The sequence below is a fragment of the Mustela putorius genome, unplaced genomic scaffold (genome assembly GCF_011764305.1).
Source record: "Mustela putorius furo isolate JIRA1106 unplaced genomic scaffold, ASM1176430v1.1 tig00003869_pilon_pilon_pilon, whole genome shotgun sequence".
In the NCBI taxonomy this organism is placed as follows: Eukaryota; Metazoa; Chordata; class Mammalia; order Carnivora; family Mustelidae; genus Mustela; species Mustela putorius.
Genome location: NW_025422021.1, coordinates 30,547,187 through 30,565,474, shown reverse-complemented (window position 1 = coordinate 30,565,474; position 18,288 = coordinate 30,547,187). Strand labels below are relative to the sequence as shown.

The window sequence follows — 18,288 nt, the reverse complement described above, 5'->3', positions numbered from 1 at the left end:
CCTGATGAGGGTGCAAGAGGCATAAGTTCGGGGTCTTAGAAAGATTGGGCTGACATGCATTTTCCTCACAGAGCCTTGGTTCTGGGAAGCAGCACAAAGCCGGCTACAGACAGTGCTGCCAGACCAGCCCTGTGGGTGATACAGGGCCCGAGTTGGACCCCATGTGCGGTCCTTATGGTGTCTGTCTCTGCGGTGGGTCCTCCGGCTCTGACCTCACATGTGCTGCCCACTCTGGGCGGACACCTGCGGCTAACACCTGGCCATCAGCAGGGCCCCACCAAACTACAGCAGTCCCCTCTGTGAGCACAGGACATGGGACTCTGACTCCACGACTGTCCCCTCATGGCCTCACTCAAGGATGCACAGCCATCAGGCATGCTCACCTATTATGTTCTTTGCCCCGTTCTGAGGTGCCACCTAAGGACCAGGACTGAGGGCCAGATGCCTAGTGACCAGACCAGGAACCCCAACAAGCACAGATGCTGGCCACATGCAGGCTCTGCCCAGGCCCCACACAGAGAGCACATCCGAGCCACAGGAGAAAGCTACTGCCCTCCAGGTGGGGGATCCCTGCCTGCCCTCCATTCAGCAGTCTGCACTGCTCTGTGCTCTGGTCCTCCAAAAGGCCACACCAGTCAGGGTAGCTTCAGTGGGAGAGAGTGGAAACACCACCACCACACCTGTGTCTGTAGCACTGAGGTGGGACAGGCCACCATGCCCCTGGGATGCAGCCTGGCTGGGCCCAACTCGGGATTGTGCCTGCTAGGAAGGGCTCTCCGGCAAGCCCTTGGCTGCTAAGGAAGGCGGGAGCTTCCACGGTGCTTTTTCAGATGAGTTTTTATTGGTGCCTCTAAGAAATTCAGAATTTCAGGTGATGACCATCTCACTGGAACTGCCTACATGTGGTCATGAGACTCCCGTAAGAAAGCAGTCATTTACTGGTGCTTGAGAGGATAGGAGGACAGAGGAAGCTTGCAGCACTGCCAGCGGCACCTCCAGTGTGCCTGCTGACTTGTCTCTGCTCTGTGCACCATGAGCACGTCGTCTGGGAGTCCACCATCCCCCCCAGCTCGGCCTCACAGGACCAAAAGACGGAGTGCTGCATGGCTACTTCCAAAGCTCGCCTAGTGGCCTCTCTGTGACGGCCTGGATGGTGTCCACAGAGAGGGCGTGGATTTCCTTGTGGACATCTTCAATGCTTTTGGAGGCGTCGACCATCTGTCCCCCACGGGGGAGGCAGGAGAAAAAGAGAATGGTTAATGCTCTTCACTACTTTCAGTGTGTAGGGATTTCAGACAGGGCTGGGTTCTAGAGGGGCACAGTACACCTCTGGGGTTCTTCATCCTACACCTTTGTCTGACCTTTGCCCTTCTCAGGGGAGGGGGAACTTGGCCTATGTCCTTGGGATGAAGCTGACCCACACTCCTGCTGCGGCTTAGATACAGGAGAAACACCCCATCTTGCCACTGATCAGACCCTCTCCCTCCCCCAGCTCATGCCAGCAGGCAGGTCAGTGGGGCACCTGCACATCAGCACCCACCCCATCCTGTTTGGTAGGGCTTTGGTTTCTGCAAAGGAGGCTGGGAGAGTCTGCCCCTCTGAGGCCATGCCCGGATGCTGCTCAGAGCTGAAGAAAGTTCTGCACTTTAGAAGCTAACCCTGGGTTTGACTCCTCTCCTTCTGGGGAAGAGGATTCCATCCTGACCCAGCTGGCTGCTCTCCCCCTCGATGAAAGCATGAGGACCTCTGGTCACTTCATGACCCAGCCACCTGAGAAACCACTCTCTGCCTGAAGCAAGGATGACCAAGCTGGACAGAATCTTCTGTGTGCTCAGGGTGGGTTGCCCCGTCTCACTGTTGGTCCAGGCTCGGTCCTGATGGGGCCTCTGGGGCAGGCAATTCTGCAGAAGCTGCGGTGATTATGGACTCACTCAGAGGCATGTATGACCATCTGGGAGGTCTGACTGCACAGCTTGCAATGATCTGCCCAGCCTGAGACCCCACGCAGTGACAGCCGCCTGAAGGCTCTTGGGACTGCTTACTGCAAACCATGAACTAGGTTGAACCTCACACATGGGTGTAATACATGTGCGTGCACACACACTCTGCATGTGACCTCATACACAGGCATACTACGTGCACACACACACTGCACACGGACGTACTATGCACACATTACAGATAAACGCGCACATTACATATAAACTCTAACGCAGGCAATCACATCTAAACCACATTTCTAGTCCTCTGAGGGCCCAGGGGCAGAAACAGCACCGTGCCAACAAGCCCCTGGACCCAGATTTAGGATAGCTTTCCTCTCAAAATGGAAGCATGGAAACCCGGGGAAGCAGCCAAACCCAGAGCGGGGCTGGAAGCAGACAGGATGAACCCCGAAAGTATTAATGTGCTGGGGGGCAGTCAGTGTTCCAATGTGCAGGGGACCCACGAGAAGGTAACAGAGCTGCTGGGTGGGGCACAGCATAGACGGCAGGGAGTCAAAACAGAAACAAAACACGAATCTGTACAGATATGAATGTACAGGTAAACTGAAAATCCGATGAGCTGTGAGATTTTTACATGGTTTTTAAGAATCTCATCACAAACTGCTTCTTATTTATAGAGGGAGATAGAGTCCATGTCCCTGTGGAGAAGCCTTGCAAGTACCACTTGCAAGGTGGTGAAAGGGGATGTTACTCGGCCATACAAAAGGTTGAGCTCTTGCCATCGGCAACAACATGGGTGGCCCTAGATGGTATCATCCTCTGTGAAATGAATCACACGAAGAAGGACAGATACTGTAGGATTTCGCTTATATGTGGAGTCTCATATAAGTGAATAATCGCACACAGAAGCTAAGCCATAAGCGCAGAGGACGCACAGCTGCCCCCTTGGGGGAGGGGGTGGGGACAGACAGATGAGAGGCACCGCACAGGGACTATGGTCAGGGATCCCGTGATGGCGCTGTGTACTGATAGGTGCAGCCACCTGTGTGGTGAGCCCCGAGTAACGTACAAGCCTGTCTAGTCACTTGGCTGCACACCAACGTTCGTCTAAGTGTGTGTCAGCGACATGCGAATAAAAATAAATACCCCAGAAAGTGAACATCATCAAAAGTGGAACAAAAGGGAATCCTACACACATGGCAGGATGCAGTGAGAATCCAGTGCCCCACCCAGGCCACCAGCAAAGACACACAGCCTGGATCCCACCACAGGGAAAAAGCAGAGTCCACTGGACACTCACAAATCACCCCCGTGAACTTCAAAAGTGTCAATGTCATGAAAGTCACACAAGCTGGAGAATAGAGAAGGAACTGTACACTGAGTCATTTGTTAAAAAGGACACTAGTAGGGGGGCGCCTGGGTGGCTCAGTGGGTTAGGCCTCTGCCTTCGGCTCGGGTCATGATCCCAGGGTCCTGGGATCGAGTCCCACATCGGGCTCTCTGCTTGGCAGGGAGCCTGCTTCCTGCCCCCCCCCGCCCCCCCGCTTGTGATCTCTCTCTGTCAAATAAATAAAAAAAATCTTTAAAAAAAAAAAAAGGACACTAGTGGGACCAGTGGGGGAGCCTGAATGGGGCCTGGGGACCTGCGGGTAGCAAGGGATGCACAGTAATGTCCCGGTTTTGATAGTACACAGCAGGGAAGGGGCACCAGAGACTAATTTGTTCTCAAATGGTCCCAGGAAGAATTTTTTGTATTGTACTTGGAAGTTTTAAGGTGGTTTTTGTTGTTGTTGTTGTTATTGTTTAATTCAAAGAATGTTAAAAAAGTTAATTTTCAGACAAACAAAAGCTGAGAGTTCTATCCTAGGAGATCCAGCATACAGGAAATGTTTAAAGATGTTCTTAAGTTGAAGAAGTGACATGAGATGAAAACCCTCTGGGAGGTTCAGGGTGGAGAGAGCCAGCACTGGTTGGAAAGAGATGGTCTCCTGTTTCTTTCCCCACTCCCACTCCAGATTTCATACCTTCTTGTCTTGTTCCTTACAGGGTTTGAAATGTGTTATAAATTAAGAATTGCCTAAACCACATAGAACCGATTGGCAAAGGAAAAACAGAAATGGAACAGAACTTTGTAATTTCTTATATGATAAAATTATACAGTACAAAAATGGGATTGAAGCTTCCGTGTGCGGAAAGAAATGCCCTTTTCGACCATTAGACAAGTGCACGGGCTCACCACTGATGTGAGCTCATGAGAGATGGAGAGCCTGTGGATACACAGGCATCCTCTGCTTTGTGAAAGCTCGCAGTACACCACTTTGCTTTCGTGAAGGATTTAGGTTAGTACCTATTTTTGCTAACAGAAAAAGATCCAGAAAGTGTTTTTGCTTTTACAAAAAAAGGTGAAAAGCAAAAAGTTCATTCAGTGTCAGCACTGCAGGGAGCTGTCCCAGGCACCCAGAGCAGCAGAAGGCGCCTGTGTGCTCCTTGGGAATCTCTCTTGGCAGCTCGATGTCTGGCCGCAAGAGCTCGGCTCTGTGTCTGGGAGCCTGTGAGCTTCATCTCCATTGACTCTGTGTGTCTGTTAGCAAGTTGTGTCCTAAGTACCAGAAAAGCCCAAGAGAGGTGATTTTCTAACTCTGGGAACACTCAGAAAGGTTTTCATGTCAATCAGTGGTGATTGCTTCTTTGCTTTATGGCAGAGAGCCCGGCTGCGGTTTCATGGGAACACTGTACTTCTAGCTAGTGGTGAAAGCCATACTTTAAAAATATGTGTGCAAACTGTGTCACAAAGAAGCCCCCTGAGAGGAACCCCCACCCTGGCAATGAGCAAGCAGAAGTCAATGAGGATGAATGGGGAGGGCCGCAGACAGGCAGGTCGCGGGAGAAGCACCAACCAGACAAGATGGCCAAAGTAGGAGCCGAGGCCAACGGAGCAGCAAGAAGGCTGCCTGTCTCACCAGTAAGACCTGTCAACCACCCTCGGTATCAGCTTTCTGGTTGCCAGGCTGCCTCTGACCACACAGGGACAAAGCTGTGTCCAGGCCACCAGGGGGCGCTCACATGAACTGGGTCTGGGGATGGGCGTGTGCAGGGAGGGCATGGGGAAGGGGCCCAATCTGGAACCCCTGGTGTCCCTCCTCAGGGAGGACCTGATGGTCCTTCATGGATGGAGACTGGGGCTAGGCCCTGGGTGAGGTGTGGAGGTGGAGGGAACAGGGCTGCAGGGCACTGAGCACAAGGAGACAGCACAGTGTGGTTGGGGGGTGGGCATGAGCCTGAGGGTGAGGCCTAGGCCTGGGAGTAAGAGTGTAGACAAGTGCTCATCCCCACAAAAGGAAACAAGGAATGGCCCTGGGGCCAAAATGGCAGGATAGGGTTGAGAGGGAGACAGCAAATGACTCCCAGGCAGTGGGGGATGAGCCCCAAACCAGCCAGTCCCAACTTTCAGGGTTTATGGGGCCTGTAGACACAACAAGCCAGAGTGCGACTCACAAGTGAAAGAGAGAAGGCAGTGTGAAGAGTGCCTTATAGGTCGGTGTTCTAGGTGACAAGCATGGCAAAACCTGGCAGAGGACAGCTGCCTGTGCAGAACTGCTGTTTGGGAGGGGTTATCTAGCCCATTCTCCCCAAATCACCCAGCAGGTACCCATCTCCCTTGTTTCACACAATCACAAAGGAGCAGAAACTGAGAGGGTGCTGAGGCCCCACCAGTGGAGCAGCCCTTGGCCAATGGCACCGCTGAGGCGCAGGACCTGAGCCACTTGTTGGCGGCTTCCAGCCAGCCGGTTCTGGGGGCAACACCAGAAGACACCCTCACCTTCCAGTTCAGAGTCTTGTCCGCCATCAGCTGGTGGAAGCAACGCAGTGCCCGCTCCTGGAAGTTCCCGTTCTCGTAGCGTTCACGGCCGAACTCTCCCCGCGCCGCAGCCTCCGCCAGCCCTAACTGAAGGAACACCACCAGGTCCGGCTTGGGGAGGCCCACGTCCGGCTGCTTGCACCAATCCAGGGAGAAATTCTGGCAGCATGGAACCCAAGAGTTAGAGAAAGAAGGTTTAAGTGAGTCTAAATCTTTTTTTTTTTTTAAAAGATTTTATTTATTTGACAGAGAGAGATCATAAATAGGCAGAAAGGCAGGCAGAGAGAGAGAGAGAGAGAGAGAGGAGGAAGCAGGCTCCCTGCTGAGCAGAGAGCCCAATGCGGGACTCGATCCCAGGACCCTGAGATCATGACCTGAGCCAAAGGCAGCCGCTTAACCCACTGAGCCACTCAGGCGCCCTGGAGTCTAATTCTTGATTTCAAAATTCATAAAAGGGGAGAAATGAGCTAATGTCCAGCTGATATACCAAAAATGGAGCCTTCTTACATGGGAATGGTTTTTATTCCTGAGATCTCAAATGGTTTTGCCTTCTCCCACAAATCCTTCGTTTGCATTGACTTTGTGAATATACATTCAAAGACAGGATTCCCCAAAGCCCCGTGGAATCAGCACCTACAGCCTGGGTCCAAGGGTGGGCATGCCAACACAGTCCCATGCCTTCTGGCCAGGTGGAATGCTCAGTCCATGTGGCAGACCCTGGAGGCCCACCGCACACAGGAGGCCTGGGGTAGGCAGCAGATGGGCCCATGGGGGGAACGACCCCTAGTTTGGGTCCTGTACCTATACCTCTGCTGGGTAAGGGCATGAGCCCCCTTGAGAGAATGCTGGAGCCCTGCTGCAAGCATGTGCCACAGGCCTCTCCTCCACCCTCCTGCTCCTATTCAACCCATCAACTTCTAAAAATATGTCCCCATTTTTAGAGGAAAAGGTCATGTCCAGGAAGGCCCTGTCTCAAAGCCACAGAGCTCTGAAGACTTAGGTTTAGAACCCAGCTCTGCGCTGGGAGCTATAGGCTCAAGTAAGGTACTCAGCTGAGGAGTGAGCCCGTCAGCCCCCACAGACCCCCAGTAGCACATCAGGAAGACACGAGGGAGACAGTCCAGGACATGGCGGTCACTTGCCCCATCCTCCTCTTCCAGACGGAATCTCACTGACCAACACTTCCATAGGGCAAGTGTCCTTTTAGAAAAATTCCAGCCAGCACACGAGGAATGATGGGCAGAATTGAGGTCACCATTTTGCAACCCCTCGTGAAGGTACCATCACAAACCGTTTGTTACCACAAACGAGATAGCCAGATGCCCCGTGTCTCTCGATATGAGAGCCCAGAACTCCTTCAAGTAATCTCTCCAAAATAAAATCTTAAAAGATTTTAATGCAAGTTAAAAAGGAAATGTGGGAGCCTGTATCATCACAGAGATCTAAGACACACGTCCAGTACGGCCCTGACATGGATTCCGATCCAGTTCGACTGCAGAAACCCAGGATGAGTCCATTTCTAAGTGAATGGCCACTGCACACATGGACCAAATGATGGCAGCATGAAACACCTGCATTTGTAAGAAGTCATTTTGGGACATGAGCTGAAGTGTTCACGAAGGAGCTGGTGATGTGTCTGGTGGGTCAGGGCAGAGAGCAGCAGGGGACAGTGCTGGGTGGGATATCATTTTCTCAGCTGGTATGTAGCTGAAAAGTTCTACTAAGCCGCAGACCACAGTGGCAGAGTAGCCCCTGTACTCCAAATGACAGCTCCATGGCTGGCTTGCGGAGGCCAGGAAAACCCACAGAAGGTGCCCGACATGCACCATCCACTCTGTAAACATGACACTGAACAGAGAAGCACCGCTGAGCGACCATCGTGGGGAAGGGACATGGTGACACCCACCGTTGACATTACCAATGAGCTACGGTTCCGTCAACATCTGCTCCTCCCACTGATACACAGCAAGTGGACCAGGCAAAGGAAAGGGCCCTAACGAACCACAAGCTCCTGAGTCCGCACCTGGCATCATCCCACTGGGGCCATGCAGCACTCACCTCCTTTGCACTGGTGAAGGCGACACCAGAGAATGCATATCTGTCAACGACGAGGGTGATGCCCTGGCCCAACTTCTTCTTGATCAGAGGCCTAAAAACAGAGAGCGTTTCTGAGCCATGGTCCTGGCTTCCCAGGCCGACAGTGTAATTCACCAATACATAAACCAGCGCAGTGAAGGGAGGACAGGGCAGCAATTTGCGGCCTCGTGTGTATTCAGAAAAGCTCCGGGTCTTCTCTTCAGAAGATGCCACTGGGGTACTCTCAGCAAAGCCCAATGTGGAGAAGATAAGTCCACGAAAACAGAACAATCACAACTGGTGAAGACGAATGAACAGAGGCATGCTTGAGGGCTGTCTGGGCGAGGATGAGGAGGGGCGAGTGTGGGGGGATGCAGAGGGGCTGGGTGATCCTGCTGGGAAGGAGAGCAAAGGCGCAGATGCAGTGAGGATGGGATCATGCTTGCTGCCTAGAGTCTGAAGGGCCAGGATGAGGAGGGACAGGCTGGCCAAGGATGTCCTCAACCAGGTGACGGCAGCTCAACCCCCATCCCCCTGCCCCAAGACCTTAGGAGGACACGCAAACAAGGAGCTTGACGTTAGTAGGAAGTGTCACTTGCACTTTGTGGAAGAGAAAGATGAGATGCCCTTGAGGAGCTCACAGAACGGTAGGGAGGGAGAAGGTACACCTCCAGCAATAAAATGCAGTTTCCATCACAGCATTAGCTATAATCGCAAACTATTAAAAACAATTACTTGATCTCACAAACAGAAAATTGGTAGAAAATATAACTACAGCACATGCCCAAGAGGACAATTCTCCTGTATGAGGAGCAAGGGCTAAGTCCATCAGCTGACACCACCACCTCCTGATGTCATTGGGAAAGCAGAGGACCACACGTGACAGGCTACGTTTTGAGGAACGGGGCAAACTGGAGAATGAAGACATCACATATATCTCTGCCTGTAAAATAATCCCATAGGGGAACACTAGAATGGAATAGGGGGCAGCTGTGTGGCTCAGTGGGTTAAACCTCTGCCTTCAGCTCAGGTCATGATCTCAGGGTCCTGGGATTGAGCCCCACTTCGGGCTCTCTGCTTGGCAGGGAGTCTGCTTCCCCTTCTCTCTGTGTTTACATGTGATCTTCTGCTGATTAAATAAATAACATCCTTATTTAAAAAAAAAATGAATGGAATAGGCTACCCACAGAGGATGGGCAGAAGTGGGTGCGTAAGGCAGTGACCTTTTTCTTTGACTCTGACTTTTAGAACCATTTAATGTTTCATGTATTCAAAAATTAAATCAAATGGGGGAAAAAAACGCCTAAAATCACATACAAAGTCAAATGAACTGTACCCAGATGAACACACAGTGAAGAGCAGAAAATCCTGCCCAAAGAGACCTCTGAACATAGCACTCAGGGTGCTCCTGTTAAAAGGACAGAGGTGAAAACCAGCAGTGACCTCTATGTAGGCTTTTACAGAGGGGTATAGACTGACGATGCCATGAGCCAGGAAGAGAATGGCACCGGGCTGGACCACCAGGTATCAGTGACCAGAGAGAGAGAAACAGACACAGACGAAGATAAACTTACACGCAGGTCCGACCACAACTGGAGTCTAGAGTCAGGGATGCTCACTAGCAGCAAGCACCCAGCGCCCAGATGTTGTACTCTGCAACTACACAGAAAGGAGCAGCTGGCTCCTGGGCTGGAGCAGGAGAAAACACAAGAGAAACCTGAACATCTTGTTCTCCCAGAAAGTTCTCAAAAAATGGACACAGGAGCCAACGTGAAGAGATTTCCAGAGGCCAAATTTGCAATAATCTGAACATCAAAACAGCTGATAGTGTGACCCACCAAGTAAAAAAGAGCATGTGAGCCCATGTCGATGATGGGACGCATGGATGAGCAGGGGAGGCTCTTCCTTACATAGGAAGCCGACTAATACATGCAGAAGTGACGGATTAGAAAAGTGACCATCTGAAATCACAATGGACTCAAGCAGGTTTATTAATGAACAATAAAGTACAAAATCAAAGTTTGATAAGGAAGGGGATATTTATGTAGTTTTATAGTATTCCCTCCCCTTTCTTATACTGATTTTTTTAAAAAGTTTTATTTATTTGCCAGAGATAACACACAAGCAGGGGGAGCATCAGGCAGAGGGAGAAGCAGGCTCCCCACAGAACAGGGAGCCTGATGTGGGACTTGATCCCAGGACCCTGGGATGATGACCTGAGCTGAAGGTAGATGCTCAAATGACTGACCCACCCACATGTCCCTCCCCTTTTGACTACTTGTAACAGGAAGGAGTCATTTGGTGGAACAGCCTGGCCAGCACACCTTTCACAAGCAATCCAGTGATGGCCAAACCGCACTGGATCCCTCCTGGCTCACTGTCCTAGACAACTGACCCAACGTCACTTCCATGGTATTCCTGACAAAAATACAAATCCAGCTCTACTTGTGAGGAAACATCAGACCAACTATGAATTTCATAAAATAAATGACCTGTAAATTTTTAGAAAGTGAGGAAATGATAACACAAGTGTGACAAAGTATGAATAACAGGTGAAGTCTGGATTCTTGGCACTGTTCTTACAACTCTTCCAGCTGACTAGAATTATTCCAAAAAACTGCTAGACTGGGGCACCTGGCTGGCTCAGTGGGTTAAAGCCTCTGCCTTTGGCTCAGGTCATGGTCTCAGGGTCCTGGGATCGAGCCCCACATCAGCCTCTCTGCTCAGCAGGGAGCCTGTTTCCTCCTCTCTCTCTCTTCCTGCCTCTCTGCCTACTTGTGATCTCTGTCTATCAAATAAATAAATAAAATCTTTAAAAAATCAACTGCTAGATTGAGGAGGTAAAAGAAACCGCTCATTTCTAGGAGTGAATTCTTGCGGGCAGTGCTATTTACGACTCTCCTGGAGGAGCACTGGGTTTTGGTAAACAGAGGATAGGGAGGGAAATGGAGGGTGCCACCCCATTCTGCGAGGGGAGTGCCACACGCTCTGTGCTCCTGAACTTTAAAGATGCCAGAGGACAAGCATTTTTGGGAACCAGGAACTGACTCAGTTAAGACGAAGCATAGCAGAAAGGTGGACAATTAAAGGGCTGGAGGAAAACACCAGTTTCTCTAAAAGTTCTTCCAAACAGCCCAGGTTGACTGAGCCCTCATCCCCAGGCCTGCCTGGCCAGCTTTCCTTGACCCTGGCTGGGGGCACCGACATGGGACACCACCACAACCGCCACTCTGATGAGGAAACTGCGATGCAGAGCAGCTGTGCAGGGCCACGGTCACACAGCTGGTGGGCAGTGGTGCCACATGTGACTCTGGCATCTGACCTGTCAACCAAGGACTTTCAAATCTAACCAATCAAATGGCGGTGGCTGGAATGACCCGAAGGTGTAGCTGTGGGAGCTGAGACAGAAGAGATAGAGCATAGGCACGCTAGGGGGGGCAGGATCACTAGGAAGCCAGGTTAGCATTTTCACTTTTTAATGGAACTGCCTTATTTTTCTATAAAGCCTTCAAAAGTAAAATCGGAACAATTATACCCATAAATTCCAGATGTATTAAGGACTATAAAAATGATCTCATTTTGCTCTTTTCCTTCGGAGTGAGAAGTACTTTCCAAAGCAGACACTACTAAACCAGAAGAGAGCAGTGCAGGTTTGACTGTAAGAGCGAATGGTGCAAAACCACGAACAAGCATCTGGTCGAATCTACTGCCCACAGCCTTTCTGGAGAGCACCCCAGACTGACTGGAAAGTCATAGCTTAGCCAGGCAGCATCAGAAAGCCAGTTATGAGATGGTTTGTATGGGAGGACCTCTTTATTTATGTCAAAAAATAAATGGAAATGTGGGGCGCCAGAGTGGCTCAGTGGGTTAAGCCTCTGCCCTTCGGCTTGGGTCATGATCTCAGGGTCCTGGGATCAAGCCCCGCACTGGGCTCTTTGCTCAGTGGGGAGCCTGCTTCCCCTCTCTCTCTGCCTACTTGTGATCTCTGTCAAAAAAATAAAACCTTAAAAAAAAAAAAGGAAACAAAAGCATCTAAAAGCACACAGCACAGGCACTTGCTCACAATTAAATGCTGAGTGAAGAGGTGAAAAATGTAAAGTAAAAGGGGGGTGGGGTAAACTGAACCTCTGTTAATAATGTTGTCAACATGCGGCACTGGGGGGCTGTTTCTGACTCCAGCCAGCTCCTAATCTCAGGGGCCTGGGAATTGGGCTCATGTTCAGCACAGAGCATGCCTGTCTGTCTCCCTCTGCGCCCCACCCCCACCCTCCTCTCACCCTCTCTCATTCTCAAAGAAATAAAATCTTTACAGAAAAGCGTCCGTATCAGTTCATCCACTGTAGCAAATGTAACACACTAATCTAAGACAAATAATATGAGAAACCAGAGGCAGAAGGGGGAGGGGACAGGGGTGGAAGAACTGTACTTATCAGTAGCTTTTCCATAACCCTAAAATTACCCTACAAAACAACGTCTGTCTGTTCATTACAAAGAGGTGGCAAGGCAGGAGGAAGAAGTGCGAGTTTGTGCTCTTTGGCAAACATAGCGTTGGAGTCAGGGTAACGGATGCGCGCTCGCCCAGGTATGGCCTCGGGCTTACTGCCCACGCCCCCCCAGTCGAGAGCCGCGTTCACCCGCCGCGGTCAAGCAGGAGGTAAAGCGCTGGGGGCGGGCTGCGCGTCAGAAGCGTTTAAGCGTTTACACTTGCTCCCAGCGGTTCGCGGAGAACAGCAGATGCACCGAATGGTCCTCCAGCTCCCTTTTCTCCTCCAAGTAAGAGCTCAGCAGCCGGCCGATATCAGTTGATCTTTCTAAACAGAGAGAGAGAGAGAGAGACCCACGAAGTGAGCGCAGGCCTCCCCACCTGAGTGAGGACACGGCTGGGGCCGGGCCGCGGGCTGCGGTTTCCTTTGCGGCGCCCCCCGGATTCGGAGTGTCCCCGAGAGCCGGCCGCGGGGTGCAGGAGCCCGCACGGAAGAGCTCAAGGGAGCGAAGGCCGGAGGCCCACGACCCCGCCGCGCGCCGCTGCCGATCCGCCCGCCTGAGGCGTCGCGGGGAGACCGCCGCACCGGTGTCTCGGTGCGCACGTCCAAGGCTGGTGAAGCCATCCCTCCAGTCGCTCCGACGGGAACAGCCACGCCAGAAGCCGCGGCCCGGATTCCCGCCAGCGCCGGGACCGCCTGCCCGTCCACGACTGCAGCCACCGCCCCGCGGCCCCGACACCGAGCGGCCCCGCCGGCGCCACACCCACCCGGGAAGCGGAGCAGCTCGGCGCGGTGGCCCGCGGCGCACAGTGCTGCCACCAGCTTGCGGCTCTGCGTGCTCTTGCCGGCGCGGTCCACGCCCTCCAGCACGATGAGAGCCCCGCGCCGGGCCGCCATGCTCGCGCCTTCCCGCCGCCTGCCGTCACCGCGTCCCCGGCGTCGCTCGGCGCTCCCATTGGCGGGCGTCGGCGGCGCGCACTGCGATTGGCTGATACGGACCACCGTCCGCGGCGCGCGCTGGGACGGGCTGAAATACGCCCGCGTCCGTGGCGCGCTCTGGAATTGACTTGGGAGGATCGCACGTTGGGATTGGCTGCCATTTTCCGGCCTTGCTCAGACTGGCTGGTATCGGCCTAGGGGCGGGGCGAAGGCGGCCCCCCCCGTCACCCCGCCCCTTCCTGAGGACGCCCCGCCTTCCGGGGCGGTCGAGCCGGCGGTGGTGTGGGCTGGCTGTTGGCGGGGAGGCCGGGGCGGGCCTTTCCTGTCCCCGCGACAGTCCTGGGGAGATGGTGGTATCGTCTACTCTGCTTCTCGGGACTGCAGGGTTGGGGGAGCCGCGAGTCAGAGATGCCGGAGGCCGCCTCGCAGGGGAGGGAAAGGGCGGTCTTGTCGGCCCTTGTGCCCGACTCCTGAGGTGGGGGTCCCCGTCCCATCCGGAGGCTCCCGGGCGCTGTTGCCCCTTCAAGGGCGTCCAGGTCGCCTGCGCATGCTCCGGGCGAGACCGTGCCGTGCTGACTCCCGAGGGTCAGTCCGCGGGTGCCAGCCCACCGGGGACAGCACTGGAAGCTGCGGGGCTGGCGACGAAGCGGACTCGCAGGCTACGACGAGCCAGGAGCCACGTCCCGCAGTATCCCCCCGCAGCCGGCTTCGCGTCTGGACTTGTGCTGGACTCGGCCCTCAAGGCTGCGTGCTCGTGAGCTCTCGGGGGCACCTGCCGCACTGCTGCCCGCAGGAGCTTGCTGAGGTTGCCAGGGTGGGCGGCGGCGGCTTCGCGGGGTTCTGGAGCTCACCCTCCGCGACTTCCCCGACTTCTCTTCCCCAACCCCCTTAGAACGTGACTTCCTGAGGCAGCTAGCGGCTTCTTGTGCCCGGTTTACCTGATGCAGTCTGAGTTCGGGAAGGGTGGGTAGATGATCGTATTCTTCCAAAGCATTTGCCCCCTTCCTTGATGTTGATATTGGCTGTGCGGCTTCCAAGTCCTGTTGGACTCACAGCTGACTCGCGTCCTTTGAAGGGGAAGCTGTGGAAACTGTTGTTTGGCTTGGCAGTTCCCTCCTCGCCACCCCCCAACGTGAGAAGAGCATATGCACAATTAGGGCTGTGTTTTCACCCTGGATCTCCAGTGAAGGAAATAAAGCTAGGGCCAGGCTACGGCCACAGACAGGTAGCAAGAAGTAAATCATCGGCATTCCGAGTCCCTCCTGGAGACTGCGGGACTCCCATAGGGAGGGTTCACTGATACAAAGGCTAGAGCGTAATGTTACAGGGATGGAAGCAATAGCCTTTAGTTTTATGTCTCCTGTTCTCAAAAGTCCATCTCCTGGGCCTTCAAAGGATGAAAGCATTACAGTAGAGAAGGGAACCTTTCCAGGCTAGGGCAGGTGCCAGCCAGCCTTGAACCACATCTGCAGGATGAGCTCACTGAGCTACAGGGAGAATATGTAATGCAGCGTGTCAGCTTGTGAATGCCTGGCCTTGCTGGATGTCTGTGAAAATGCAGGAACCTGGCGGTTGGGGCCTTGTGTGTAGGGTGGTGGTGCCATGCCCTTTTGACTACAGCAGTTGCTAAACTAGCACAAGTAGGGTGAAGTTTGTTATTAAGGTACAACAAGCAGTTTTGCTTCGAGTCTTCAACACGTCCTGCCTCTTCTATCAGAATGACACTAAGTGCAAGTACCAGCATACCTGTGGCTTACATCTTGGGGATATTTCGTTATCACACATAACTCAAAGTCCAGAGTTAGGCATCCGATAACTGCTTCTACTGCCTGGTGATGTCAAAGGTCAGGCTCCCATGTTAGCAGTTCTAGCTTCTTCCTGGTCACAGGGTGACTTTGGCATCTCCATGCATCCAGTGCTGATCTTGTGGCCCCACTGTGGGCAGGGGCGTGGCCTCGCAGCCGGACATTGTCTCCTTTCTGCTCTGCTGCATGGACAGGTTGGTCTCAGGCCTGATGGTCAGCACAGTCGGTCCTAGAACCGTGCAAGTAGGATCTCTTCACAGCACCATGGAGGCCTTATAGGTGGGCACAAGGATGTCCACTTGGTGGAGGAAGTTACAGGGTTCTGGGCCTAAGTGTGCTTGGAGACAGGGGACATACAATGGGTTGTAAGGGGGACGCCTGGGTGGCTCAGTTGGTTAAGCAGCTGCCTTCGGCTCAGGTCATGATCCCAGCGTGCTGGGATAGAGTCCCACATCAGGCTCCTTGCTTGGCGGGGAGCCTGCTTCTCCCTCTGCCTCTGCCTGTCATTCTGTCTGCCTGTGCTCGCTCTCTCCCCCTCTCTCTCTCTGATAAATAAATAAAATCTTAAAAAAAAAAAAAGGGTTGTAAGGTGCCAATGGCTGATGAGCACACAGGGCTCATTAGGGCCTACTCTTACATGTTTGGGATTGTCCCTTAAAAAAAAACCCAAAAGGCACTAAAGCCCTTTTACTCTTCTCTCTTCCTCAAGGATTGTGGCAGCAAAGGCTTTCTCGTTGTTAGCCAGGCTAACCTGTCCAGACAGCACAGACCGTGGGGCTCCAGTGGAGCCAGTCTTCCCACCATGTGGGTGTGGAGAGAGGTCGCCAGGGTCTCTTCTTCCTCTCAATTCCCTTGGCATAGTCACATCGGTAGGTAGCATTCCTATGAATCTGGGGGGCTACTCAGTCTACAGCACTCCTGTACTTCCAGAAGAGTCTGCTAGCACATGAGTGCCCTGCTAGACTGAATTAGTTTCCCAGCCCTGCTTGCAGGTGGATGTGGCCACACAGTTAAGTGCCGATGAACCATCGGATGAACTGTGATCAGACGCAGTTTGTGCTCCTTCACCCAGCGGCCGGTGCTTTCCTTTTGCCCACTGCTTCCCCTCCCTGCAACCTGGCCTTGACCCTATTGATGATGACAAAACTCCCTGGGGGTACACACTGTGCTGGAAGGGGCCCACGAGTGATCCTATGGAGCCTGGCTGCTGCCCATTGGGCTATTCACACTGGGACTGCTGCACAAGAAATAAAATTCTGGGGGCGCCTGGGTGGCTCAGTCATTGAGCATCTGCCTCAGGACTACCGAGGAGTTTTCACAAGTAGTGCAGTTTCTACTGAGGTTCACTGGAACTCTCTGGAAGCCCTCCTTGCATGGCGAGAACAGTACCAGTACCTGGGACTGCTGTGCTGGTGAGGTCTCATGTAGGCATGCTGGTCCATGACGCCAATCATCTGCTACCTTCCAGCTACCCCAGTGACCTAAAGTATTACACAGAACGAAAGAATCACTCGGCTGAGCCTGGCTGAAATGCATGACTCAAAAATTCTGAGTGTTGGGGTGCCTGGGTGGCTCAGTGGGTTAAAGCCTCTGTCTTTGGCTTGGGTTATGATCCCGGGGTCCTGGGATAGGGCCCATGTTGGGCTTTCTGCTCAGCAGGGAGCCTGCTTCCCTTCCTCTCTCCCTGCCTGTCTCTCTGCCTACTTGTGATCTCTGTCAAATAAAATCTATTTAAAAAATCCTGAGTGGTAATAAAATGGTTTTTTGAAAAAAGATTTATTGATTTATTTGACACAGAGTGAGAGAGAGAGGGAACACAAGCAGGGGGAGTGGGAGAGGGAGAAGCTCCCATCAAGCAGGGAGTTGGACACAAGCCTGGATCCCATGACCCTGGGATCATAACCTGAGCCAAAGGCAGGCGCTTAAGGACTGAACCACCCAAGTGCTCCTAAAATGGTTCTTTTTTTTTTTTTTTTTTAAAGATTTTATTTATTTATTTGACAGAAATCACAAGTAGACGGAGAGGCAGGTAGAGAGAGAGGAAGGGAAGCAGGCTCCCTGCCAAGCAGAGAGCCCGATGCGGGACTCGATCCCAGGACCCTGAGATCATGACCTGAGCCGAAGGCAGCGGCTCAACCCACTGAGCCACCCAGGCGCCCTAAAATGGTTCTTTTAAGCAACTGTTTTCAGGTAGCTTATTATGCAGCAATAGCTGGAGCACACGGATATGTACAGCCATATGAACACATGTTCATCAGGGCATTACTGATACTAATGAAAACTGGGTACAATCAAAACATTGTACATCTATTGTTAAAAGTATGGCACACCAATGCAATGAAATAATCTAGTAAACAAAATGAAGTAGAATGAGTAAAACATGGCCAGGTGTTTGCGAAGAGTATGAAGTTAAAAATGTAAATAGTAGAAAAGTGGATAGTATGATTCACTGGTAAGAAAACCAACAGCCCATGTTAAAAAGTGGACAAAAGTTAGGAAGTGCCTGGGTGGCTTAGCTGGTTCAGCATCTGGCACTTGGTTTCAGCTTGGGTTGTGATCTCAGGATCTTGCCCTTCACTAGGCTCCACACTCAGTGGGGAGTCTGCTCCCCCTCTGCCCAACCCCCACCACTTTCTAAATAAAAATTTTTAAAGTTTTATTTTTAAGATTTTATTAATTTATTTGTCAGAGAAAGTGAGAGAGAGTACAAGCAGGGGGAGTGGCAGGCAGAGAGAGGAGCCCAATGTGGGACTCGATCCCAGGACCCTGGGGATCATGGCCCCAGCTAAAGGCAGATGCTCAACCAACTGAGCCACCCAGGCATGCCATAAAAATTTTTTTTTCTCAAAGATTTTATTCATTTATTTGATAAAGAGACAGCGAAAGCAGGAACACAAGCAGGAGAGGTGGGAGAGGAAAAGCAGACTTCTAGCCAAGCAGAGAGCCTGATGCGGGGTTCAGTCCCAGAACCCTGGGATCACAACTTGAGCTGAAGGCAGATGCCTAATGACCGAGCCACCCAGGCGCCCCTCTAAATAAAATCTTTTTTTTTTTTTAAAGATTTTATTTATTTAACAGACAGAGATCATAAGTAGGCGGAGAGGCAGACAGAGAGAGAGAGAGAGGAGGAAGAAGGTTCCCTGCTGAGCAGAGAGCCCGATGTGGGGCTTGATCCCAGGACC

The 18,288-nt window shown here is 52.4% G+C and overlaps 1 protein-coding gene across 1 annotated transcript; it reads right to left on the bottom strand.

The window, feature by feature from the left end:
* Positions 1-819: 819 nt before the first annotated feature.
* DTYMK (deoxythymidylate kinase) lies at positions 820-13,295 on the bottom strand. Its single transcript, XM_004743800.3, has 5 exons — positions 13,130-13,295; positions 12,581-12,689; positions 7,861-7,951; positions 5,764-5,961; positions 820-1,218 (listed from the first exon to the last, which is right to left on the bottom strand). The coding sequence occupies exons 1-5, from the start codon at positions 13,257-13,259 to the stop codon at positions 1,108-1,110; spliced, it is 639 nt and encodes a 212-aa protein (XP_004743857.1). The 5' UTR covers positions 13,260-13,295; the 3' UTR covers positions 820-1,107.
* Positions 13,296-18,288: the final 4,993 nt, after the last annotated feature.

Excerpts from the sequence above, each read along its gene's own strand:
- DTYMK (XM_004743800.3), bottom strand. The coding sequence starts at position 13,259 with ATGGCGGCCCGGCGCGGGGCTCTCATCGTGCTGGAGGGCGTGGACCGC. Across the intron at positions 7,952-12,580 it reads GCGAACCGCTGGGAGCAAGT|GCCTCTGATCAAGAAGAAGT; the intron begins GTAAACGCTTAA and ends CTCTGTTTTTAG. Across the intron at positions 5,962-7,860 it reads CCTTCACCAGTGCAAAGGAG|AATTTCTCCCTGGATTGGTG; the intron begins GTGAGTGCTGCA and ends CCATGCTGCCAG.